Source organism: Micromys minutus, assembly GCF_963924665.1.
Source record: "Micromys minutus genome assembly, chromosome: 16".
In the NCBI taxonomy this organism is placed as follows: domain Eukaryota; kingdom Metazoa; phylum Chordata; class Mammalia; order Rodentia; family Muridae; genus Micromys; species Micromys minutus.
The window spans coordinates 5,931,262-5,958,735 of record NC_137985.1 but is presented as its reverse complement, the minus strand read 5'-3'; the positions used below and the strand labels follow the sequence as shown (position 1 = coordinate 5,958,735).

Here is a 27,474-nt window from a genome sequence, read left to right as displayed (position 1 = left end):
GATATTAAAAGCTTTTCCAATATACAAATATACACAAAAGTTTAAAGCAAATGAATTGCTGGCAGTTGCCTAGATTAAATAATTATTAATTTTAAAATACTATCTTTTCTAGCTCTTACCTCATTCAAGTTGTACATAAGTAATGCTTTACACCAGTCGAGCATTAAGGTATAGTTTATATACCACAAATATTGGATAGTCCTCTAGTTAGCACACATTAGATTTGTACAACTCCTGGGCTATAACTTTTTGAGTTATATACAGTTTTCCTTTAGCTCCAGGTTCTATTAAAGCTTATTCACGTGGGTTTTTGTTTTTCTTACATTAGGCACTCCAAAATATTTATTGAATAAAATAAAAAGCAAGAAAAAATTTTACATTGAGCTTTACAATATAAAACAATATCAGAGTATTTAACTGTCCATAAAATCTTTTATAGAGAAGAAAATAATATTCCATTCACTCAGTTCAGAACAGGAAACAGACCAGTTTTCTCTAAATGCATATAAAATGTTCTCCCATGATATAGTCAATAAAGGGCAAGTTACCAGGGGATAGGGAAAATAGAGTTCAGAAATGAAGAGGAACAAAGTTGCAGACAAAGTGACTGATTAAGACACAAGAAGAGGTTTATCTGTGTCACCAAGGAGACCCTCAGCAGGACAAATGTCACAGTCAACTCATTGTCAAGAAACACTACATTCTCTTCTTATCACTGGTCTATCAGAATGGTGCAGCTGCATATTATTGTAATTTAAAAATTAGGATCAAATCACTATAAATGACAATGTGAAAGACTGAGAAAACCTTTGCAGGAAATAGAGGATCTTGAAGGTGGACACATACATGGGTCTGGAGTCAAGTTCTGGCAGAAATTTGTTCTCTGTCTCTCTGTCTCTGTCTGTCTCTGTCTCTCTGTCTCTCTCTAAAGATTGGCATGGCAGGAACATATGGCACTAGAAGTTGACAAACTAAAGAATGACTGTTAGGGATATAGCCCAAGGCATCAGATCCTGCTTTGGCCTGAACAGTGAAGTGTGCATGTGTATATGGAGACTATGAAGAGCCAAGCACCAGTAAGGAATGAATGAATTCAGACATACTGCAGAAGGAGGCATGTAGACCTGTAGGAAGAGCATCTATCAACTAATGCCAACCATTGGCGTACTTGGGTAAAGCTGACTGAATGCTTTAATCAGATACAGCTGGGCAGGGAGGCCATTGTTACCTCCACATGTGTGGAAGGAGCACAAGCCGAGGGACTTGATTAGTCTCCACCTTAACCCTATTCCAAATGCGCTAAAGAACTCATTGTTTATGGATATGCCATACTGGTACATGTTTATATGCATGAGTTGACTTTTTAACTAATATATCTCCAGTAACTCATTTGAAGAAGAACTATTACCCTATTACCTGTCTTTGAAAGGAATATCTTAAGTTGCAGTGACAAAGTGGAGGGTGTGCCTTATTGTCACTGCACCTGGTTGTGTGACTTTAAGCAAGTATCTAGGTTTTCCTGAAGCATCTCACTTAGAATTGGGTCATAGGCACTCAAAACTTTTCACCTGAGACTTGTCTATTTCTAAAGCATCTTTTTCAGAGTTAGAGGCACTAAAAATACCTTCCTCCTGAGATTCACTATATACATTTTCGTAGAAAAAACCATAATCCCCCAGAAAGGGTTGGTATTTATCTCCCCTTTCCTTCCCCCGACCCCCATCCCCAAAGCCTTTCTTGGTAAAGTATCAATAAGACGATATGATCAAAGGGAGCGTTTGTCAAGAGAGTGCTGTCATATTCTTACAGTGAGGTGGAGTGGGTGAGGGAGAGTGGCACATTTTCATGGAAACAAGGGGAGGGGGATGGGAGGGAAAAGGGGATAGCATTTAAAATGCAATTACATAAAATGATTTTTAAAAACGCAAGGACATGGAACTAGCAAGAAAAACTGACTTTGTAAGGTCAGCCGACCATAGGGTTTCCAATGAGAGAAGAGACCTCATGATTTCTGTGACTATTTATGGGTCTTATTTAAAGACATCATACCCCTAAACCCACCTTCAATAATGTCACCACAGCTGTATGGCTGTCACTAACTCTGCCCTAAATCTGCTTCCAAGCAAGCACCCTGAGCCCAGTTCACCTGGCATTAAAAACATCAACCCATTTCATCTCTGGTTTGTTTTTGTTTCTGTTTTTTTCTCATAAAAAACCCTCTGAAAATCTGTTTCACACCACATTTTTGGCTGGCGTCTTAAGAGTTCCCTTTTGGAAATACAAGCAGGGAGACCAAAGGAACTATGGAGCCATATGATATGCTTACATGTAAGGCTTTCAAAAGGACATTATTATAAAGACACAGACCTGACCGTCCTGACTGAGACAAAATGACACACCACAAAATTTATGTTTCACAAAGAAAAAAAGTCATCACTTTTTGTGAAAGAGGAGAGGCTTCACCATGCCCGCCAGGATCTTGGGTAACTGGGCAGCAATAACTTCAGACATCATTTCCGGAAATTCCACAGCTAGTGCCCGGGATTGGATGAACGTATTCAGGCAGTACAGGTGGAGCTGTTTCACAAGCTGTTGGTTCACACATGGGCAGAAAACGTGAGAAAAAACAATAAAATCACACTGTTCAAGTATGATAACATGTTCTAATGCTGGGAATACCTGTCTAAACGTTTGCTCTTAACAACATGCAGAGAACTCTCTCTATGCTCCAGGGCTATGTCTTACATTTTAAGTGATTTTGTGCTAAGAATGTTGTTTGTATTTCATAACTTTTGTTGAATTTTAATGTCTTCTATTTTGAACTTTATCCCAAAGTTAAATATCCCCCTTTTTTGAAGGCTCTCTGTTCTTTCTTTGACTTAGTACTATTATGAACTTTTGAGGCTCTGTGAATTTTTCTGTCTTCTGGTGCTTTATTTGAGTTGATTTTTTTTAAGCTTATTTTATTTTCTGCTTTTCATTGCAGATGTTTAATTGAAGTAGTTCATCCTCTTTGCAGAGTGTGCAGTGTGTATAATTCAAGCTCACAAGCTGACCTGGTGAGTGGGTAGTTTTTCATGACTTTGACTCTAATTGTGTGTGTGTGTGTGTGTGTGTGTGTGTGTCAGCAATAAAATCTTGCATTGAATATGGTATGGTCATATGGTCAACATATGGTCAACACTGAATACGAGAGTATGATCTTGTCTTTTAAAACCCAACTACAAATGAGAATGTTGGAGAAACCGCACTGTCATGACTAATATTAGTCATCAACTAACAGGATCTAGAATGACCCAGAATTTAAGCCTCTGGACACATCTAAGAAGAATTGCGTACTTTATTAGCTTCTAGGTATGCTGTGAAAAATTAGGTTAATAGCACCATTTCTTAGGCTTGGGGCCCAGACTGTCCAAAAAGAAAAATGCTTACAGAGCCCCCCAGAGTTCATTGTGTGATATGTGGTGGTTTGAAGTGTTTGGTCCATGGGAAATGGCATTATTAAGAGGTATGGCCTTGTTGGAGAAAGGGTGTCATTATGGGGGTGGACTGTAAGGTCTCTATGTTCAATCTTTGCCCAGTGTGGAAGAGACCTTCCTCCTGGCAGCCATTGTATCAAGATGTAGAACTTTCAGCTCCTCCTCCAGACCTGTGTCTGCCTAGACACTGGCAATACTCCTCACTGTAATGATAATGGACTGAATCTCTGAACCTGTAAGCCAGCCCCAATTAAATGTTCTCCTTTATATGAGTTGCCCTGGTCATGGTGCCTCTTCACAGCAATAAAACCCCAACTAAGATGAGAAATTCAAGAATTTTCACCAATAATCTGTAAAAAAAAATATTTACATCATGCAAGCTGTCGAGAAGTTTTGTAAGTTGATAGAAGCGCTGTGAACTGGGAACCACCCCTTTCTGCCTTAAGCCAATTGCCTTGATTAATTCCCGGATATAGCTTGATCTCATCTCTTCAAACTGGCTTTGACTCCTCAGTCCTTCCAAAGGAACTGTACAAAATTAACAAGAAGTGAAAGTTATGTTTATAAAATGACACTTAGAAATGAATAGATTTCTATTACTAACAATGAGCCAGATAACTAACATACTTTATACATAATGTCTAAATTTACACATAGGCACACACACACACACACACACACACACACACACACACACACACACTAATTTTAAATAGAAACAAGAAGGAAAACAATAGTGAAAAACAAAATCAGGACATAGAAATCTTATAGTTGTCAAAGAATCTGTGAAGAGCTTACGTTTCAAACTTATATCTATGAACTGTGTATTTAATGTAGTATTTGCCCAAAAGGTGTCTTGGTATTATAATATAGCCTTAATATAGCCTTTCTTTAAATACCTAGTTTAATTTCATTTATGGCTTTATTCTGGATCTTCTTTTTTTTTTCTATTTTAAGCAACTAGTTGTGTTTCTTTATATAGTTTTGTCTTCATGTAAATCTTAAATATTTCTTATTAAGATTGATCTTGAAAACTATCTTTTTGTTGTAATTTTAACATTGCTTTGTTATATTTACTACTGTTTTCCTGCTGCTATGAAAAAAGTTGAACATATTTGAGTGCTTATTTTATATTCATTGACTTAACTCTTATACCCAGTCACTTTGTTTTCTTGGTATATTTCTAATAGTGTTTCTATTGTCCTCTTTCCTGTGATTGTAGCTGTCAGGTGTCATTCCTTTCCTCCCTCCCTCCCTCCCTCTTTCCTTCCTTCCTTCCTGACAGGGTCCAATGTAGCCCAGGCGGTACTCAAAACTCATTATGTAACTGCAAATGACCTTGGTTCTTGTTCTTCCTGTCATCACTTCCCAAATGCTGGTGTACAGATGTGAGCATCCTCAGGACTTCTCAACAATTGACTCATTGTACTGCTCAACACTTACATAGCAATGTTAACTAACAAGAGTGGGGAGAGATATATATGTATGATTTTTTTAAGAGAATTGACTTTGTCATGTATGTTAGCTAACAATTTGGATATTAATCTTTGGTCTACCTTTATGTGTATCTGCATACTGGCACTAAGATGACCATTGCTGTCCTACCTCAGCAGTACAGAGATTTAGAGCCTTTCCTTTCAATTCTCTGTGAATCTCTCATACAAGAACATCATCACCCACTCTTGCCACTCTACATCCTCTGCTTTCAGAGGCCACAGCTTGGTGCTGTCTTCTTTCTCTGCACTCTTACAAGCGAACCCTCAGCCTCAAGGAAACTTTTCTGAAACCATGTTTAGATCCATGAGAAAAATAGAAAACCTCCTTAGTCTAAGTTACTCCACATAATTCATATTAATATGCACTATTTCCATAAAAACATGCACTGAGGTTAAAGATACTGCACATACGTAGCTTTAAAACACAGAACTTTGCCAGCATCTCAGTGCCAGCTGCTTTCTAAGTCTCTAGGATGAGGAAACAAACCAGAAAGAAAGCAAAGAAATAGCACTTGGTTTTCAGTTTGCAGCTGCTCAGATCCTAAATATACAGGGGCTTCACAGGAGTAATTCTTGCAAACTTCAATAAAGATGGAATTTTTTCCACATCTTTACGAATGTGCAGCCTGCATATCTACAGTGCCCATGCTCTGTTCTCTCCAGTTACTTCAGACTAGTTATTCCAAACACATGTGCTTCTAGAGCTGCCAAACCAGTCCTCATAGCTAACTCATCCTGACATGAGAACACAGAATTATTCCTTCTGGTAATCCCTTCATTAGGAAATTTGTGAGAGCCTGTGTGACTCTAGATATTCATCGAGAGTTTTTTTTTTTTTTTTTTTTTTTTTTTTTTTTTTAAATGGCATCCAGGATCTTTAAGCTTCTACGAAATTATCAAACTTCCCCTTATAACTTTCCCACTTCTTTCATTTACCTTTACTTGTTTTTATTTATGAGTGTGTGTGTGTCTGTATGAATGTATAGTCACACCTTTGTGTCAGTGCTTGCTGAGATGAGAGGCAGATGTAGGATTCCTCTGTTCCTAGAGGTCCAGTGGCTGTGAGGCACCCCGCAGGAATGCTGGAAATCAAGCTCTGAGCCTTTCTCTGCAGGGACCATCCAACTCTTAGCTTCCAACACATTTCTAAACCTGTAGTTTTTGTTTACTTTTGCAAAGGTAGTTGAGGTTTGAAAAGTTTATAGTTCTTCAACAGTTTTTAAACAATTTCAATGTTTGCATTTAACTTAATTATCTGGATATATTAAGATATCATCTGAGCTAAATAAACTATTCTTTCTAAATATAAAGTTATTTTAATCCCACCAATTTTTACTTATTGTCTTTTGATATTTTCACCACAGTATTTAAATTTCTGCTTGACTAAAGAAGGTAAAAATCCACCTCCTAGAGCAAAGAAGTATGTGGCACTACAATTCTCTGCATATCTTGTATTGCTTATTTATTCTCTTAGATTTAAAGATGCTTTTCCAGAGATGTTGTATAATTCTCCCCACTGGCCAAAATGTTACTCCAGTTTTCACTAGGATACGCAGGATATGTAGGTGCATTTATGTGGATTCCACAAAGGCACCTTGCATTCTAAGGAACTAACTCTTCCTTCCCATCTCAAGCTCCCTTCCTCGGCCATCTGAGATCGGTGCCACTTGCAGAAGTCCCTGAGAAGATGCTGCTGAGAAAAACACTTAGCAACCTCATCCTAAGGTCTTAGCTCCCAGTGACTCACTTGCAAATTAAAGAATCAATCATACAGCTGAAGGCTGAACATGTCATATGTGGAAAGGGCAGAGAAAGGCTCAGTGCATGTGTCTCAGGTTTGTACCCAAACTGCTACTCATTCCTTATCTGTTCATTTCTAGTCACATGCACCCGAAGACTGCAGGCTACGTGGCACAGTGCGGCAACTATATAGGAGGAAGCTGAGTCTTCCTTGTTTACCCCCAGGACTGTTTGAGCAACATACACTTTGCAGATCCCTGAGGCCATCTGCTGTAACAGCCAAACTGTTCTCACCCACTGAAGATAGTTCTAAACAAGAGTGTCCATGTCGTGGAGTGAATACCTCTGTGCATGTGTGGTAGGTTTAATGGGAGCATAACTTGAGTTTGTATTAACTAGCTTATAAAAAGGAATAAGCAAATGAGTTTGTAAACATATTTCATGTAAATAAAGAAAGTGGATATGCTATCTTAAGTCTTATGTGACTATATATAAAAATGCCAGACCGCTATCTTAATGTCAGTGGCAATATATTGGAAATTCATCCTTCACAGTTACAATCTAAATTATTTACCTGGCAGGAAATCATTTAACGATATTTTGACATTTACCTATGAATTTAAAAGTAAGGTGCCAAGTGTCTTTATACTTGGGTACTCACTTGTGTTAAGAAGTAGTAAGACTTTCATACAGAGGAACTCCTCATGGGTCACCTGGAGCTTGACAAACTCCTGTGGGATTTGCCACATGGTAAGGCACAGCGAGTAGAACGACAGCTCCTTCATCCTCTGCCTTGGACCACACGCAGCACAGAAGAGAAAGCAGCATAAACAAACAATCCACAGCCAACAGCCAGCTAGTAATGTAACTTGTCAGGGAACAAGAATTGGTTTTCCCATTGTTGAGTTGACTAATGTAGTTAATAAACATACTTAATATTTGGACTTTTCAGTGTCTCTAAACTTTTTTACATGGTAGCACTACGTTTTTGAGGCAAAGGAAATTTAAAAATATTACACACACATTGATCAAGGTTAATATTTTTTTTTGCTTTTATTGTAACACTCTAAATACCTAAATCTACTGAGAGAATTGTTGAAGGATTTGGGAGATTTTGAAACCAAAAACTGTTTTATTGATGGACTAGTATATGTATTTGTGCAAGCATAATATTGTGCACAGGTTACTGGATTGCTTCAGTTCATAAAACTTTACAACACAATGACTTTTTCTAGAGATATGTGTGGTGACACAGGAAAACAAATAAAAGAATGGTAGCAAATGTGATTGAAAGGTTAGAACAGGCTCTGTAGATGGAGTTCCCTGATTTGAGGGATTCTCTGGGCATGTGCTACTTTGTAAGGCCAGCATTAGTCACTGTAGCTAGTAAAAACAGTGGGATGAAGGCAAGACGCCCACTCTGAAGGATTAAGGTTAATCTGGTCCCTCAGCTCTGTGTCAGGTTATCCAGTCCTCCCGAGCCTCGGTTTCTTGAACTGTTAAGGTGGGTGATGCTGTGTGCTTGCTTATGACAAGGGACTATCACTTCAAAAGAAAAGAATGAAGCATGAAGACTGTCAAACTGTGAACACATCAGACAGTGTCAGTTATTGACTTAGATGTACAAAATTGACAGTGTAGGCATTGCCTTAGACACAATCTTACCATCTAAATACTACATGCTGAAAACTACTTACATATGCTAAATCAAATTGAAATAGTCACAGAAGGTTTTATGTTTAATTTTTAAAGGTAAATCGACTGTCAAGCTAAAATATTTGATTTATTTCATTATCTCAAGAACATTAATTATCTCAAGTACAAATATAAAAACTTAATATGATAAACATTTATATAATGGCATAATATATTGAGTCATACATCTCAGATTTTTAAAAACATAAAAATATTAGTTTGAGATAAAAATATATTTCAAGACAAGAGGAATGGGCTCCAAATATCAAATAAGCAACTCAAAGGATTTAACTAAAATTTCAAGCAAATAAACATAGGACAAAAATTTTTCTAAAAAGGTCTTCAAATTCTCAGGAAGTAATAAAGATTTGAAAAATGGGATTACATGAAATTAAGTTGCTTCTGTACAGCAAGAGAAAAGCTTAATTGAGTGAAGATAAAACCTAAAATATAGGCAAAAAATATTTGCTAACTAAACATTTGATAGACTCTTAATATCTAGAATATGCAAGGATTATAAACTAAAAAGAAATCAAGAAATGAAAGAACCCAATCAGTAAATTAATTAATGAACTTATTGTGAAATAAATAGACAGTTCCCAAATGATGGAGTACAAATGGCCAATAAAAACAAAACTGTTCGCCCTCATGAGTCACCCAGAAAAAGTTAATTACAGCTACATTGATAGTCGATCTTACCAGAGTCAGAATGGCAGTTAGAAAAACATCATGCTGATGAGGATGCGAGCAGAAGGAAACCCTTGTGCACTGCTGCTGAGGATATAAACCAGTCTGGCCACCATGTAAATCATTCTAGAGGCTTTCCAAAACACTGAAAATAGGTGTACATACTAGCCACCTAACACACTCCTGGGTATTCACCCAATGGTCTCCAAGGCAACACATTACAGAGATCCTTCCGACAGTGGCTATTACCACATGATTCACATTTGCAATGAAGTTTTTCTAATCACACTATGGATGTACCTGTATTAACAACAAAAGCACCAAAAGTTACCACTTACTCATTTAGGATTAGATCAGGTGCAAAATATAGCATCTGCCCACTGACGTGCTTGTACGACCTCCACCCCAGGCCAAACACCATCAGGCTCATCCAGGAGTACTGAATCAAGGTTATCTGGTCATCGATGTGTAAGTTCCGGAAACCTACGAATGTTTCGAAAGAAAACAATCACAGAAGTCATGTGAATCATGTTAAAAATTTGTAGGAAGTGGAAACTAAATACTGACATGTTTCCCTAAAAATCAGAAAATGCTCATAAATAACACAGCCTATAAAGAGAAAAATGGACAGCCATTTTGTAAGACATGAACATCATCACTGTGATTTAGTGCTGGTAAGAATCATTCATTGAATTAACTATCCGTTCTGGATTCACGCAACACTCATTTCCATGCTAGGCACCATGTTAACACGATAGAAACCGATGCAAGAATCCACATATGGGTGAGAACATGTACCATTCGTCTTTCAGTGACATGTTTTCTGTAGTGCCTATAGATAACCTGCGCAAGAGCAAGCCCGTAGGAATTCCAGCATAGAGAGGGAGGGACTCAGAAGCCCTACCCCTGGCTGAGGACTTATAAACAATTGATTGCTTCTTGGAGGGAAAGTCAGTTTCATTAAAGATGTGGCCTCTGATAGGTCAACCACTCTAGTGGTTACTCCTGTAGCTATGAGTATATGAGCAGCACACATTTGAGGAAGTGGGGTATTAATGAAAAAGAAAAAAGGACACAGTGTTGGAAGGGGCATGGAAGGAGGGGAGTGAACGTGGGAGGGTTAGAGGGGAAAGGGAGACTGAGTTTGCATCATCCAAACACTTAAAGAAGAAAATGTAAGACACTCGGTTTTTCTATGGAGGAAAGAAGGATTTAAGCCCTTTGTTCAGAGGCTCTCCCCAAATCTGAAATAAGGGCAAAGAATCTAATTGAGATAAAGTTAGCACATTTTTGGACATATTGGAGAGACCTTAAGAGGACTGATTGTAGTTGGGTATATGGACTTGAACCTGGGAAGATAGCAAGGAAGGAATATGAATGTGCATGCCACTGTAACATACAACAGTTGAATAATAAAACTGGATTTAGTACTTTAAGATTAAGTAAAAATAAACGTTTTAATGTGAGCATGGAACCCTTTCCATGAAGCTCTTTGAAAGATATTTATTCTCCCTCAAAGTCCATGGCTACCCATTTCCAAATGACCTGATTCCAGAAATCAAGCCAGAGTAACACTTAATCTGTTAGCTGTTGAGAGAGAAGGCATTTCTTTTTGTTAGACATGAAATTTTCTGCACATGCTCCCGATGGCCCCACCATCAATTGGGGAAGTGTATTTGACTTTGTGTTCCTTAGCCTCCCTGGAGATGAAAACACAAGTGTCCCTCCCTAATTAGTGGTAGACCATCAACCTCCTGATTTTTGAGGCATACTCTTCAGTTTCTAACTACCCTTTCTCATTATTCCTTCGTATTTGGAGTTTGGTAGGACAGCTGATGATATAAGAGGAAATGCATACAACCCCTGCTGCCCTGTTTCTTACCTGGGAAGCTTTGAGAAGCTACCAAGACTCTGAGTCTGAGTCAGCAAAGACAAGGTGTGATATTTACTGTAAGAGGGTAGAGGGAACCAAGGCATCCACGGAATGCATCTGTGACACTTGTTTATTGTCCCACCCACCAGGTCTCAGTTTGTGCTGGATTCCAAACCTGTCCTTCATTCACTCCAGATGAGTGAATTCCTGATGGCCTCCAAAGGCTGTTTTATCCTTTTCTATTTGAGAGCCCATTTTTTTATGATTAGAATGCTTATGTTTCCTTTGTTTTGATACTATTAGCATTCACAAAGCTAATTTATTTTGTGGCAGAAAGACTCCAGCTTGCCAAGAAAAAATGTTGCTTGTGATTTTCTAAATTTCTTATATTCATCCGACTTTTCTCCCTCAAGTTCATGTCTATATGGTATGTCATTTCAGAAAACATGAATCTTAACACAATATCTAGAACATAAGTTTTTCTTGTCATTGAATATTGAGCAAAATGGATAATTCTCTTATAAAATTCAGGATAAATTGGTGACAGACAAACCAATTCTTTTTAAACAGTGTAGATTGCCCAAAGGAAGCTGTGTGCTAGTGTGACCTCAAGAGCTCTGCAGAAGGGTCTCCGTCCTGCCTCTCACTCTGGCAACCAAATGCCACTGTGAACAAGTTTAGGCCACGAAAATATACGGAACTAAATATGACTGAATTAAAGATTCAGGACAACTATATGTTTTGTTGAGAAATATACAAATACTTATTGTCCCAACCACGGATTCTATAACAGATCACTAGTTGGATTAATGGTTATAAAAAAACCACTAATCAATTTGCGGGAAAAAAAATCTCCAATTTAAACAAATTAACCAAATATAAATAAATAAATCAATTGAACCACACTGTAGTCGTTTACTCTTGTAATCTCAGCATTGAGAAACTGGAGGTAAGGGAATCAAGAGTTGAAGTTTATCCTTGACTGCAGAGTAAGTTTTAAGCTAGCCCTGGCCATGTCAAAACCTGTGTCAAAATAACAATATAAAAATAAATAAATAAAAGGAAATAAAAATATGGCCCCAAACAAAATGAGATCAAAATTATAAGCTAGAAACCACTGTCTTTTAAGTTACAGAAAACATACATGTAATTAAAATATAAATGCTGTGAATGACAATAAATTCTGAAGCCAGCAAAGTGCTTCTGACAGGAAAGCAGAGAGAGCTGTTCATTCCTAGCACTCAAAGAAAGCCAGGGGTGTGGTGTTGCATAATCTCAGTGCTAAGGACAAGCAGAAAGCAGCGACTCCTTAGAGCCAGCTGCCAGCCAATCTAGACAAATCTGTGGAGAACAGCTGGGAAGACACTCAGTGTAACCTCTGACCTCCACACAGGCACACATTCGCTCCTGTGTGCACATGAACATAAATATATGAATAGATTCATACAAATTACACATATACAAACAAGTAAACATTTGTAATAAAATATATATTTAAAATATTTTCAGAATATTCATTTTATATGTATTATTTTATTTATCAGCTTGTATCATATGCATATATGAATTTCATCATATATAAAATGACAGGTTGGTAAAAAGTGAGATTCAATTAATTACTTTTAAAATATTAACAGAATGTTCATTATAATCTCTAGTAATTCTCTCGTCATTCTGTATATTTGGTTCTAAATTGTGCCCTTTCTAATATATTTTAAAATATCTAACTGTTTCATATAACTATGCTAGATGTATTTCATTTTAAATTATTGCCTTATATTAATCTATGACTAGTTTTTACCAAGTTTTACATACATGATTCTGTTTTTTTTTTTTTTCTGAAAATCAGACTCTGTTTATCTTCACTTTATCCTTTGTTTCCCCCTTTTTCTGGAACTTCTGGATTCTAGGCTTCTCGGTGTTTTGAAATAAAGGAACACTTTTAGTTTTTGTAGTATAAAAGGCAACTTTTATTGAAGTATTTCAAAACTTACTCAGTTACTAACATTCATAGCAGAACATACATTCCCAGCTAACAGAAAACTTCCTTCCTTCACCTTCGGAGGTGCAGCTGTGAAAAAGTCCAATGTTAAATTGGCTTGAACATGGCTGGCTCCCAGGGAAAGTCTCTTCCCATTGCCTGGGACACCATTCCAACATTTCGTTCTGAAACTGCCAGGAACATGGCGATCAGGTTTCTGTGGTGATAATGATCAGAGAAATTTCATGCATTTGAGATGATAATCAAACTGGAAAACCTACTCTTCGGAAAGTGATGAGTGATCGCTAACTGTGCGTAACAAGCAGTGCAAAGATGGACTTTTCTGTAAGGGTCTTAGCCTAATCATCTTTGAAAACATGGCTGTGCACTGTTCAAGTCTCAATACTTTGAAAAAAGGGTAATGCAGAAGACAAAAGATGACTCCTGAGCCTTGCTGTGCTTGTAAGTTTCTGATAAAAAATGTGTAAGTTCTACCTTTGTTTAAAAAGTGTCTAACATTGTAGTTTCAGCTTTTCAGACTCAGATTGGAACATGGGGTTTGGGTGAGCTGAGTTCAGTGTGCAGAGATAAGCCTCCTATGATGCGTGGGTGGTGATCTTTGACAGCAGAGGAGGGTGGTGTGCTGTGGAACGGTTGCCATGCTCTGGCCTGTGCATTGTTAAGTTCTGTTGTATTGGAGTACAAACTGAATATGCGTCTCTATCTGACAGCCATATAGAAAGTAAGCTTAACACCCAGTTCCCTTTCTGATAGCCACTAACATACTGGTAAAGCTGCACTTGGACTGATAATAACCTTAATATTTAGTACTTTTCAAATGTTTACATTGTTTCTCTTCAATGATTCATTTTTGCTGCTTGATTAAAAATTACTCACTAAGCATTTATATTTGATGCCCTTATGTTTAATAGAGGTGGTTAGCTCCTCTCAGTTAAAAAAAAAGTGTCATATAATTGAAATGGTGAACCTCAGCCAAGGTGGAGAATTACACATCTCTGGACCTTCTGCTACAAGACTTCAATGTCAATATGTGTGTCAGTTTTTAGATCATAGGGAGACACATCCAGTGGCTTAGTCTAATCAAGAGTGTCAGAGTTTATATAACACAATATAGCTCTTTGTTATACACCCCACACTTTAGATTTCTACAACTTATATGTCTTTTCTGAGACAAGGTCTTACTTGTGTCAGAGGCTGGTCTTGAACCTAAGACCTTCCCTTGCCTCTACCTTTTCCCAAGTGTTGGGATTTAAGATACAGGGCAGATTAGACTAGTGTGAATTCTGGGGCAAAGTGAGGAGCCAGACAAGAGAATATGTGTGTGGACAGAAAACAACCCCAAGATGGAAAGAGATAGGAAAGATAGGAAACGGAGCAAAGAATCTTTCGGCAGATGCTCCTTACATTCTGTGGGTGAATGCAGGAGAGGAGGAGTGCTCAGTTTAGGAGCTGGGTTACAGAACAGCCTTGAGTTGTAAGGCCACAGAGTTTAGAATTTATTTGAAAATGGAAAAAGAAAAACATGATTGGCTGCAATTATTTTAGAAAGATGGTTCTTGGGTTAGAATCTTGGATTAGACTGTTTGAGAGCAGAAACCTAGGTAAACAAAGAAAGGGTGGTGACCAAACTAAGCTGAATCAGCAGTAATGTAAGTAGCATTGTAGAAAGCTGTGTGCTGAATAAGAGGTATTGAAAAACTGACAATCACGCAAGCAGGAAACAAAGGAGGAGAAAGCCAAAGATAGTTCTGAAGGGGCTGGCTGAGGACTTGTTTCAGTATACAGAAAAATGGTTTTGGCATATGAACAGTAAGGTCATGTGACTCAGGGCGTCGTGTGGGTGGAGCTGTGTTAAGAGCATTTAAAAATCATGATTGATGGCGCTGGACTGATGTCATTATTTAAGTGTCATTGGAGTGGAGTGAGAACATCAAGGCCATAGATCTGTTCGTCCAAAATGTGTAGCATTAGAAGTCAGTGGAAGAGAGGACAGAACTCAGGACAGCAAAATGTATGGTGTAGGAGAAAGAACAAATCTACAGTGACTAGAACTCTGTGGGAGAGACTGTGTACCTGGAAGAAATGAATGGATACCAGAGAATGAGTCTCACCAGAAGAGGTTACTCTGCGAATAGCCCCACAGGCACTGAAGTGTGTCAGGGCTGAGAATAGGCATGCGACCTGACAATCTGAAAAAGCCAGCATTGGTGATGGTAATTTCAGTGGCATACAGTGAGGAAGTGGAATTGGACAGTTGTCATAGAACCTTTGGTCATGTCTGACTTTACTCCCAGGTCACCTTCATACCTCTCCTCATGCTTTGAAGGCAATAATTTCCTTATCTATTGCCTTTGGGAAGAAAGGGAAAAAATCCCTTTCCACACCAACTCCCACTACAGAGCTAGAAAAAGGAGGAAAGGCTGTTTGTTCCTGTATTCACATTGTCACCATGACAAGTAGTCTGAGCAATTGAAAGCAAGAAGAGATGAACTCAAATGGGCCATAAGTGGAATGTCACAGAATGTCATGAAATGAATATTTCACCAAATAAGGGCAAATGGCAAGACAAATTCATGACAAGAAAATGTTTTCTCTGTACTTCTCCATTGTTTTAATTCTTGTACAATTCACTGTAGAGAAGGTGTCCTTGCATTTTGAATGAGCACTCATTAATTTTTGTCATACTATGACTTTCAAGACCTCACTTGATCAATCTATGATTTTCATTTGTGCTATTACTTTCCACTAGTAGTCCCCAACTACATTTATTGTCATTTGTTTCTGAGTAGATTGGTGGTGAAGCCCTCAGAAGGCCAACACTTACTGCAGCAGCATCCAACTACTAAAGCCTTTCATTTGGTGGGAGGGAGTAACTGAATAATTCAATTTCTGATGTTATTTAAGAATTCGCACATTTGAAAGGTGGAGAGCCGCTGACTTCTCCTGTGTTTTTCCATTTATCACTAACCAAATTTCACTCCCAGGTTTCCTTTCCTATGCCCTTGGGCACACTGATTCTTCTAATGAATGTGCTTTCTCTTTACACAATTCATGAGTCTTCTTGTCCATTCCATTAGAACCCAGTGCTACAGCTCGTCATCTCTCCTCACTCTCTTAACTTCTGTGTCTGAATCTCTTGTCAGGTGTCTCGGCTCCCTCTCTCTGGGTTGAAAGTTCTTTAATAGAGGAAATGTGTAAAATTAAAGTTTTAAAATTTAGTAAGTAATGCCTTGCTTTAAGCCTTAACCAGGAATACAGTGCTTTCTCAAGACAATAAAAAATACCACACAAGGTCATTCAAATATAGATGTTAAATGTCAGATGGAGTGTATCTATAAATATAAAACCTTGAGTCTATGGCATCTTATGTGTTTCCATTAAATTAAAAAGAATCTCTGAAATATTTTCGGAGAGAAGTAAAATTAGCTGTAATTATGTTAACAGGTAAATGACAACCAGAGTGAAGACAGGACGAAGAGGAGCCTCTGCCTGGGACGAACAGAACCCCAGAGCCCTCATCATGCTGAGAGCCCTCACTGATTGACATGGCTTCTGAACTGTTCTTCTCATCAGACTTTGCTGTATACCTTACTGTCTCAAAAGAATGGTCTATCAACATGTTTCCAACAGTAAATATACATGGATAAATGCAGCTACATTTTCACTGTTAATATGCAATTTCACAATCTGACTTATTGTTAAGGCTCCTTTAACAAAAGTCCATTTTTCACATAATTAATAGTATCGTTGTAAGTAAGTAACTGAATAAAATACATTTCCCTTCTTTGCTCAGATGCAAAGGTGTGTAGCTAGTGCATTCGCTGTGAGCCCGCCTTCTGGCTTCTTGTCCTAGCAGCATGATTTAATTGCTGAGCTCTGCACTCAGCAGGCATGTGGTGGGCATTCATTTCATCACTAAATCGTAAAGGCACTAGTTCGGAGTATCTAATGACACTGGATCAGCATTATGGTTACTCTTACTAACTTGCCTGGATTTCGAACCAGCTAGGAACCAAAACCTTGGGCCTGCCTGTGAGGACATTTCCACAGTGTTAATCGAAGAGAGATGATCCATCCAACATCAGTGCCACCATTCATGCCTGGGATTTCCAACTGGACACAAAGAAGAAAGTTCACTGCACATCAGCATTAATTCCTTTCTCTCAGTTGACTGGAGACAATGAGACTAATTGTCTTACAGTCCTACCACCATGTCTTCCCCTCTGTGACAGACTGGACCGTCTTAGAAGCCAAAACAAACCTTTGCTTCCTTAAGTTACTTCTGTTATTAGGCCACTATCACAGATGAGAGAAGCAACAAGAACAAGATTGAATTTATGTGCCTTTTAGCTCTTCTAAGAGGAAAGTTAATCATGCTTCCTTGCACATCTGCACATCCATTTTATAGTGTCCTTTTTGAATTCACTGTTTGCAAATATGGCCAAAAGAAAGCACAATCCACACAAACTTTTGATCATCTCAGTGTTGCCTTTGAGAATCATTAATAGAAACTGAGGAATCATAAAAGTGTGACCATTGTTTTGATTTGCACACATAAATTATATTTTGCAGCACTTAAAAAGTTGCTACTAAATTCAGTACACATACTTCTTCAAGGATGTGTGGAGGTCAAAATATCTTGATCTATAAACATTTAAACATTTAAATAAGTAAATGTTCTTTTTAATTGCTTTCTTTTTAAAATTTACCAGCTGGTGGTAGAATCTTCTTAAATAATAAAGAGCTTCCAAAAATACAAGCGAGAGAAATAATGACCCATATCAATGGTGGCCAAGGAAATCATTACTTCCAAATAATGGAAACGAAAAATCAAAAGCACAGCTAAACACACATTTTAGAAACAGAAGTATTTTTATCAATGCCCTTTGACATTTACTTAGTAAAGGTCTACCAAATTTAATAGCCACTTCACAGTAAGTTTTAAATATTCAAAACTTCTTTTGAAGGAAGAAGTTAGCTGTCCAAGGCCTGTCAGCTACAGTGAAGCGAATGAAAAGCTGGGCTTCTGAGTCATCTGTAGAATCACTTCATCTCCATTAGAATAGCAAGTTCTATTAACTTTTCTCAATACATATTCGTTTGAAGGTCTAACAAACAAGAATCTGTTTTCTGTTTCCTATAACCTTGGATGTCTGATAACAATTCATCTATTATATTTCAAACCTTTCAGGTAGAATAATAGCCAAGAAATGTATTCAGACAAATTGGGAAGGGATTCTTTAAAAAGAATAAAAATAAAAACTTAATTGAATTTCTTCCAGGACAGAAAGGACACGATGTGTTTGATTCTTGACCATGTGTCAGAAAAGTGAACATTACAAGGATGCTGTTGATGTAAGTACACATGATCTTCGGAAGAAACATTCTGCTTCTAACCACCAGGGTAGGACCCATACAAGCAACTGCTAGTCTTAACCTGTCTCTACATCTCAGGTTCAACCAAGTGAGAAATGCATCCTCGGAATGCGACCAGCCATGTGGATGCTGAAGAGCTGCACTGAAGAACCAGTGCCAGTAAAGTCGATGAAGCACTTCCATAAAAACACAGGTTCTCAGCATTGCTGGCCATATCCTGCTTCTCTCGGTGTGATGAAAAGAACCAGGGATTGTGGTGATGCCTAACATGTCTTTTTCTGAATTACTATATTTGTGATTTAACACATATCCTTAGCTGTTCTTAACTATTTCATGTAGATAGCAATTAGCCACCCTTAACGTGTTGTCTACTTCTCTGCATTTCCATAGTCTGTATGAGTCTTGCCGTGTTCAGGTGTGGTTGGGGACTGACCTAAAGGCTTATGCATGCTAATCTAGCACTCTACAAACTAAACCAGTACACACATGAGATTTACCAAGCGTTTTGATCCACTGAAGCATATGGTGTTCTTTACATGGTGGTTGACTTTTCATACAGACTATTTTTACATTCAGATAGTGCCGCAAACATAGTACCTTTTAATGCACGATACCATGTACAAATTACCTGGCAGAGACTTAGACCATTTGACTACTGAAAGCAGCTGCCTTTCGCCTAGTTGGTTGAGACTGGTCAGCAAAGAGCTGGAGGTGTCGGGCTTTGTGTTGTCGTGCCCTGCATAGACCACATCAGGCTCAATGCTCATAAGCAGGTTGATAAGTGGTGGAACCAGCTGAATTTCTTGATTTGGTGAAAAGGTGATTCTCTGGCCCAGAGTCTGGCTCTCGTTAGGAAGGCCCACCGACTGGGGTAGAGCAACACCATCGAGGGCTCTCATAACTCGGACTTTATTGAATTTCTTAAACTTACGACCTACAGAGAAAACAAAAAGAAAAGAACTCCGTGTAAACATAGGAATCCATTATCCTAGCAGTATATTTGTAAGCCTTATAAGGACTATGCTGTGTAGGCCTTATCACTTATCTGGAGGCGAAACAAAGCCAGGCAAGCATGGTGGTGCAGACCTGTGATCACAGTGCTGGAGAGGTGGAAGCTCCAGGCGCCTTACTGAATGGTGTGGTGAGTTTAAAGCCAGCTTGAAGGACATAAGACCTTACCTCAAAGAACGGGGGTGGGAGGGGTGTAAATAAGAGGCATCAGATTTGGGTTAAATACTCCCTGGGTTGGCAGGGTGCTTGTAGTCACATCGGGACTGAGCAGAGGTTATGAGTGAAAGGAGGTACACTGAGGTGCCTAGTGTTTGGAAGACACCAACAACAGGGTTGGCCAGTCATGTAACAGGATTGCCTTTCAAAGCTGCAGGCCCAGACTGCATTCGTGCAAACAGGGTTGGCTCATCACCACTGTGAGTCTTCCTTTGGGTTTTATTCTTTATGACTTTATTATAATTCATGTCCATTATGTAAACTTACCATCGTCTTTCATACAATTTCAGTAGATTCATATGTTTCTTGAAATAAGTCCAAATACTGCTACAAGATCTAAATAACCAAAACTAAGGGTATCTTTCCTAAATTAAGAAAAGACATATTTTCACCCTGTGATCTGTGATGGCAGAATATATGTATTTCTACTTAACTTATAGAATTCCTATTTTGGTGAATGATTGTATATTCAAAAGGAAAAGCATGAGGACAAGGCTCAGAAGGAAATTAGCTTTTGAGAACAGATTGTTTGTTGGTAGCCAAACCACCCTGAATGCCTCCATACTTACCGGATCTCAGAAGCTAAGCATGGTTGGTCCTGGGTAATGCTCGGGTGGGCACTGGATGCTTAAGATGCTGCTTCCCACCGTGTTAGGAGTGAACCAGAGAAAGACTTTGTGACTGATACTGAGCTGAATTTCAGCTCAAGCCACGCTGACTCAGGAACAGCTTTTCAAAGTGAAGGGCCTGTTCCATGGTTCTGAAAGAGGCCTGGTGACTGTAGTGACCCAGGCATGTCCACCTGCGGCCAATAGGTTACATGTGTTTGGGACAGCAGTCACTATATCTGAACACATTTCTAGATGGCCAATAGGCTACATGTGTTTGGGACAGCAGTCACTACATCTGAACACATCTCTAGATGGCAAATTCCCTTTAAGTGGAAACATTCTTCCCTGGAGAAGGCTCATGACACTGAGGAGGTTAAAAATTATTAATAAGTTTGGGAGAACTGAAACATAAAAAGTCACGATGTCACCTCCAACGTTTAGATGCAGGGAGCAACTGCCAGGGGAGGAAGTCCTTCCTTGCTGCCTTGAAGACTCTTCAGCCTGTTGAGCTTCCTGTAAGCCATGCAGAGTATTTTAGGGTTCCATCTTTCCTGAGATCTCACCATGTTAGGGTAGTCTTTGGTCATGTAGCTGCCTCTGGATTGTCAATGGTTCTATAAAGGACCTCAATGAACTCACTGGTTCGGCACACTGGACTTCGAAAGCATCATTTCTATTTGTCTGTTGTCATTTCCTTTTTGGAACAAGCAGGTATTTGTTCATGTCTTTCTGAATAGTGTCACACAACACCAGCTCACAAAAGATTGGATTGGATACTAGCCCCAGAAAGCTCCCAAGAAACAACTAACAGACCACATGAAGTTCCAAAAAAAGAGGGGACAAAAAAGTAGAAGCCTCAATCTTTCTTAAAAACAAACAAACAAACAAACAAACAAACAAAAAACCAATAATAAGTGTATAGCACCCTCTCAGAGTAGGGGACACCTAGACCTTAAATCATTAATAACTCAAGAGCCAAGAAGATAGCTTGTGGCAACTTTTGGTATTTAAAAATCATTATGTTTAATCTTTACACACCAAGAAAACTTTGACTATTTTCATGTTATGTTGTGTTTTACATATACTTTATGCTCATTGAAAGTAGTGAGATTTCAGTGCATACTATCAAACTTTCAAAAAATCAAGTACTGACAAAAATGTATTCATACAGTTTTATGCTAAAATGCTTTTTAATAATATGTACATGTATCTCTGATTTTTTAAAATGAAGTTGTAAGGGGAAAAAGAAGATTGGATGCTCCTGGAGCAGAGATGGCAGTATCCTGACGCTCGAACTTGATGTGACTCAGACATATGTTTGCGTTCACAGCACTGAGCTGAGTTAAGAAAACATCGGCCTGTATTAGGCATTAGACTGGGGGACCTGATTGGGAGGAACTACTGCTGTAGGTGGTGAGACATGGCTGTCCCAGTTCCTACCATATACTTGTATTGACAGTGCCAGTGTACTTAGTTATTGCTTTGGGTGCTGTCATAATGACGAAGGATGAGAGCTGTGCTGTGACACCCCATGAACATCTCAGGGGGAGAGTTACCAGAGTCAACAGGAGAAAGAACTGAGAATCCTGTCAGTAAGGAGAAGAAAAGTCAGATGTGTAGAGCTCTCAGTAAACTGGGAAACGTGCAGATGTGTAATCTAGTCTCACTGTAGTCTTCAAGCGAGAACGAATGATGACAATTGTAGGTTGAGAATGATGTAAGAGGATCTGGAGCAGGAGAGAAGAGCTCAGCTCAGGAGCTCAGGGTATATGATGCCAAAGTCTCTGCTTCCCCTGCTCCTTGCCCCTCTCCCTGTGGTTTATTGTGGGATAAGACTTCATGGAGTGAGGTTTTTTTGGAGGAAATTTAGGGAAGAATTTGCAGGCAAAAGTCAGAATTGGATTCTATCAACTTTTAATAGTTGGTTCCAATCTAGCAATGCAATTGTTCGTAGCTAATATGATATGCCCTTCCTCAACCCTAATGATATCTGCATGTGGTTTTTCTCCTGAATTCTTACTTCTTTTAACACATTTAACTCACAATGATAATTAGATGCCTAACATTTTAATCACATGGCTCAAACAGCAGAGTTTCAAACTGACACTTCGTATAAAATGTTGGAATTCAAGGCCAACTCTGGTAACTCAGTGAGCAAATGAAAACTCTTATGTCTCCGAATATAAACTACAAGGGCATCAGGAATGTAATTCAGTGGGAAGGTACTTGTCTGGCATGTGTGAAGACCAACACTAGAGAGAAAGACAGAAACAGAGACATAGACAGAGAGAGAGAGAAAGAGAGAGAGAGAGAGAGAGAGAGAGAGAGAGAGAGAGAGAGAGAGAGAGAGAGAGAGAGAGAGAGAGAGAGAGGCAGAAGAAACGATATGGGAACCAACATAATCTCATCTCTTCCCTAACCATCCTCAGCACACAGCCTTCTTAAGTTTTAGTTACACTTTATGATATAAGCACAGAAGAAAAACGTAGAGCAAAACAAGTCATTGAAAAGTAAATACTCAACAAAAAGATAAATACTTAATGTGTTCAGCACCATAGAAAACCCTTTTAAACCTTAGTCCCCTCCGTGTGACAGCCACCCTGTTTCCTATAGCAACCCACAATCCTTTGCATGTTACTACAATTCACTTTCCCCCTCTTTCTCCTTTTCTCATCCCCTCATTCTGGGTTCATCAGTATTTGATTATTCTGAACTACTGGCAACTTTTAAAAAACCAGAGTAAATGTTTTTATACACTGCATTTTTTTATAGAAAATAATATCCCTCAAATAAAAACCTCAACTTCCTGATATATTGATTATTTAAAATGTAACTTGAATAGATGTAGGAAGCGTTCCTGACTCTGTTCAGTCTTCTCATGAGTCAGAGAATAACCTCATGCCTAGCTGGGCCGTTCCAGTGTCCTGATTAACAGGTCAAACTTTTGCATCGATATTAGTGTTTGCATTTTAAGGATGAGATTTGTGAAAATCTACGATTTGCCAACTTTATGAGGCTCATATGGAGCGGAGCAAATGCATCCATTCCAAAGCTGGTCTCACTCTTTCAGTTTCTAGTGAAATGTTTACTGGTGACATTGAGTAGGAATCTGAGTTCCAGCATCGAATAACACAGAGCATTCTTTAATGGGTCTTTTATTTTGATGGTAAAAAGCAAAAAGGTCCTTAAACAAGGAGGAAACTCATGCTAAACACTAGACATACTACAAACAAATTAGGCGTAGCACAAAGCATAGTGAGCGGAGGGAAGAGAGCAACGTGAGCGAATGTGGTCACAGAAACCTTTGCACTTGACCTCACTGAGCTTCTCCTAACTGCCTTCATTTTGAAATCTTCAGACTGAGGATTCTTTAGGAAGAAATCAAGCAATTCATCTACGAGAGGACTTTGAACATCAGGACAATTATTTTTAAGATGTAAAATAAAGTACATGTTTTTAAGAGATCTTTTCCTAAAGAGATGAATTGTTAGAGTCTTCCTAAATTTAAAATGTATCTCCACCAGGAGTGTCAGCCTGTTCTTCCATAGTTCTGAGAAGACGTGCGATGACTCTTCTCTCATCTGCTCCAGTACAGCAGAGTAAACAAAGAACGGTGGCCACATCTGCATGTGAATGCTCCATTTTAGAAAAGCTTGATTTCTAGTGCTGATTATTTTATCTGATCAATACTTAGCTACTCCTTTTTAAATTAGTGTATATATTTGCCACAGGATAAGGTATAATTATGTATCTTAGAGGGCTCAAATACAATGACAGTCACTATTCATAGTCAATTACTTTCCCGCCTTTTCCACTGTAAGTGCAGATGTGTGTTGTGTGTGTGTGTGTGTGTGTGTGTGTGTGTGTGTGTGTGTGTGTGTGTGTGCTGTGTATGTCTAGGGACATTTGTATAGGAGGGTATGTGTTTGTGGTGTGTATGTAAGGGGATACATGTATAGGTGTGTGTGTATGAGTGTGTGTCTGTATGTATGGCACATATACAGGGATACATGTTTAGTTGTGTAAGTACGAGTGTGTGTGTGTTTGTTCAGGTCTGTGTGCATGCACATATAGGCCCGAAGTTGGTGTTTGGAATCATCCTCTGCTGCTCTCCATCTCCTTCACTGACGTAGGGCACCTCAGCAATGCGTTTGAGGATGGGATTCGAGTAGGGCTGCTTGACCTTCACAGCACTTTCATGGGTTTAGGGGATGTAAACTCCATTCCTCATTCTTGGGCAGCAAGTGCTTTAACCTTGAGGCTGGCAGCCTTAATTGTGTTTGATGGGATAGAAATGATAGGTGAAGGTAATTCCTTGTGCTTGTTCTTTATTTTCCTATTCATGGATTGTCTCCAACACTCACGGGCACTGTGGTATTTTTTGTCATAGGTCATCAATGTTTGATAAGAGATACCATCTTTCCTTACATAGATCATTCAACACATGACAATGGGACAATGGCATCTACTTGATAAGTGATGGAGAGAAACAAATAAGAAATTACTGTAAATGAGAAGAATATGGTAAAATGAGGTGGCAGGGCAAACATCAGATCAGGGCCATCATGGATTTAAGAACATACTAGAAATACCTAAATGAGAATTTACCAGTGTAAATAATGGTGTCAGCCGTGTGAATTTTAAAGGAGAATACTTTCTGGGTTAGTTTGTTGAAAGATTAAGACTCCTGGAAACAGAGGAAAGACTATGGGTGTAGAGTCAACAATGAAATGCCAGCTCCCAGATTCTGACCAGGGACCACAAAACGGCAGGAATGGGTGATCCTGTCTTTAAGGCATACACTAGGGCATCTACAACAGCTTTCAGATCAAAAGGGTTTATCACTGCTCATTACAAACACACCTGGGCAGAGCTAAGCCTTGACAAAGTCACTTTCTGAACTTCAGTGCACACACACACACACACACACACACACACACGTATGTTTGACAAGACGCTCATCAAGGAAAAAGAACTCTATAGATTCCTGGGGGTTTGTTTATTAGTATTAGACATTTAAAGGCAATGTGCAGATCTAGGGGACAGAGGAAGGGCAGTACCACGTATGACTTGCCCAGAAAACTTTAGTGAAGATTTGAACAGTTGAAGAAGATGCACAGACAGCTGATTTCCCCTCACCTCTCTTTCCATATGCGCTCCTTCCCCAGCTACATGGATTCCTATCTTTAGTAGGTCACATTAGCAAATAGTTTAACTGCATTATGCTCCTGGAGTCATAGATTCTATTCCAAGCAGGTCATCAAGACACTTGTAACATCAAAACGTGTGACAATGGAAACAAAATCTTCAACTGACAGATGTGTTTACTTATGTACATGATTTTTCTACCATTTGAAAAATGTACACACTGTCCTTAAGCTTATGCTTCTATTTGTAAATATAATTTGAGGACAGAAATATATACTACATACCACCCAACAGATATTAAATCGAATACCTCTATTGTTGTGTGTCTCAGCTCTTGGAAATGTCAGTAAGTTGCCTGGAGGCCCCTAATAAAGGACACTTTGTGGCGCTGATGGGTCTGTAGGTAAAGTAATTCTTTCTTTCACTACTTCCTGTGTGGAAGTTTATAATTCATAATCACAGGCCCCCTCACAGTTCTGATGCTTGTCATCATTCGACTGGCAAGACATGGGAAACCAATGGCAAAAAGTAAGTGTTAGAAGTTGTCCTTCACTGATGCAATCCCCAAAGGGCCTGGAATCACACAATGGAAATTGTCTGTGAAAGACACACCTTTGGTTAAAGCCACACAGGACTAAATTCTACTGAATTTAAGACTGTGGTCCAACTTTTAAAAGTACAAGAAGTGAGAAAACAGCATAGTCAGTTACCACTGTGCAGACCTTGGGTCACTCTAGTGTGTAAGACTTGATTGTTAGATCTTCAAGAACCTTAATGTTAAAAATTGCAAAAGACCAGTGAAAGTAAGACAGAATACAGACATCACCATCAATGGAAAATTGACTGGGTTTACCAGCATGCTTTAATAGTATTCATTAGATAACTGATATTTGGATCTTAGAGTTATTGTTTGCAATATAATTAATAAAGAATTTAAAGACAAGAACATGAAAGCTATTCTCAAAAAAAGAGACAACCTCCTTAAATAAACAGTACAGTGTCTGGTACAAGTCTAGAGAAACAGTTTGGTTATCTCCAAGTGTAACCCAGACATGCATGGTGACTGTGATAATTGCAGTGCTCAGTAGGCAGAGACTGGATCCCTAGGAAAAGTTGGCTAGCTAGTCCTGCTTGAGTTTGGAAGCTTCACGTTCAATAAGAGACACCAGCTGAGTAAGGTAAGTGGAAAGAGATTGAGAATGTTACCAGGCATCAACTTTAGGCCTCCACAGACACATAAAAACAAGCATGCACATATTACACATACATACACACACCCATATTTTTTTTAAATCACATTAAAATAGAAAAAATCTCAAACTGTATAACCCATGGAAAATTCATGAGCTAAAATACTGAACTGACTGAAGTATGCAATTAATAGCAAGGTTATGAGTAACTGGAACAGGGAGAGATGATGGTGAGGTGATACATCTAAGTGTTCTCTGAAAAAGGCAGCACATCGGGAGCCATTAGAGGTATGCTGGTCTGGTGTGGTCCTCACACTCCTGGGCTGTGCGTAAATGAACCCCTGAGTGACAGAGACAACTCTGAATGTTGCTTACTTGTATACCTGCACACCCTCTCTTTTGCTGCTGTTTTTTCTTTATCCCTGCAGGAAACATTTGAGGGGGAGAGGGTTAGGAAGGGAGAAGGGGATAACATTTGAAATGTAAATACGTAAAATATCCAGTTAAAAAAATTTAAACATAATCCATGTTCTCTCAATTACTCAATGTCACCAGAAAAGTAGAAATTTGAAGCCCTGTATATCTACTCAATCAATACCTGGAGAAGAGAAAATTCTGGTAGATGCTCCACACAGTTGTAGACAGCAGCTGTAAAAGTAGCTTCATATGAACAGAGAAGAATGTTAGGCTGAAAGCTGAACATCCAGCTCAGCAGTCCGTAGCTCACATGTGTGAGAGGCTGTGTAGCAAACACACGTAGACAGTGGTCAGAAGACAGCTTGAGGCTGCCAAATTCAGAGTGCTGGGTGAGAAACAAGACCAGGGGTATGGTTGTTTCCTACTGAAATGCTGGCTCAAGGCAGAGAAAAGGATTTGTTGGTGAGAGGATGACAGGGTGAAGTCCAGAGAAACAGAAGAGAGTCACCATCCACAGCAACTTGCCTAAAAAG

At 38.8% G+C, this 27,474-nt stretch overlaps 1 protein-coding gene across 2 annotated transcripts in view; it reads right to left on the bottom strand.

Annotated features, from left to right (window-relative positions):
- Window positions 1–2,433: 2,433 nt before the first annotated feature.
- Window positions 2,434–27,474, bottom strand: part of PGR (progesterone receptor) — a gene marked incomplete at both ends in the record, with an annotated part of 62,336 nt that continues 37,295 nt past the window's right edge. The window contains 5 exons of one of the 2 annotated variants that reach the window (XM_080929980.1): window positions 2,434–2,589; window positions 3,850–4,007; window positions 7,377–7,507; window positions 9,436–9,580; window positions 18,977–19,282. In XM_080929980.1, coding sequence (XP_080786106.1) covers window positions 2,434–2,589; window positions 3,850–4,007; window positions 7,377–7,507; window positions 9,436–9,580; window positions 18,977–19,282 — 896 coding nt within the window. The remainder of the gene's footprint in view (window positions 2,590–3,849; window positions 4,008–7,376; window positions 7,508–9,435; window positions 9,581–18,976; window positions 19,283–27,474) is intronic. The other variant, XM_080929981.1, reaches the window with a different exon arrangement.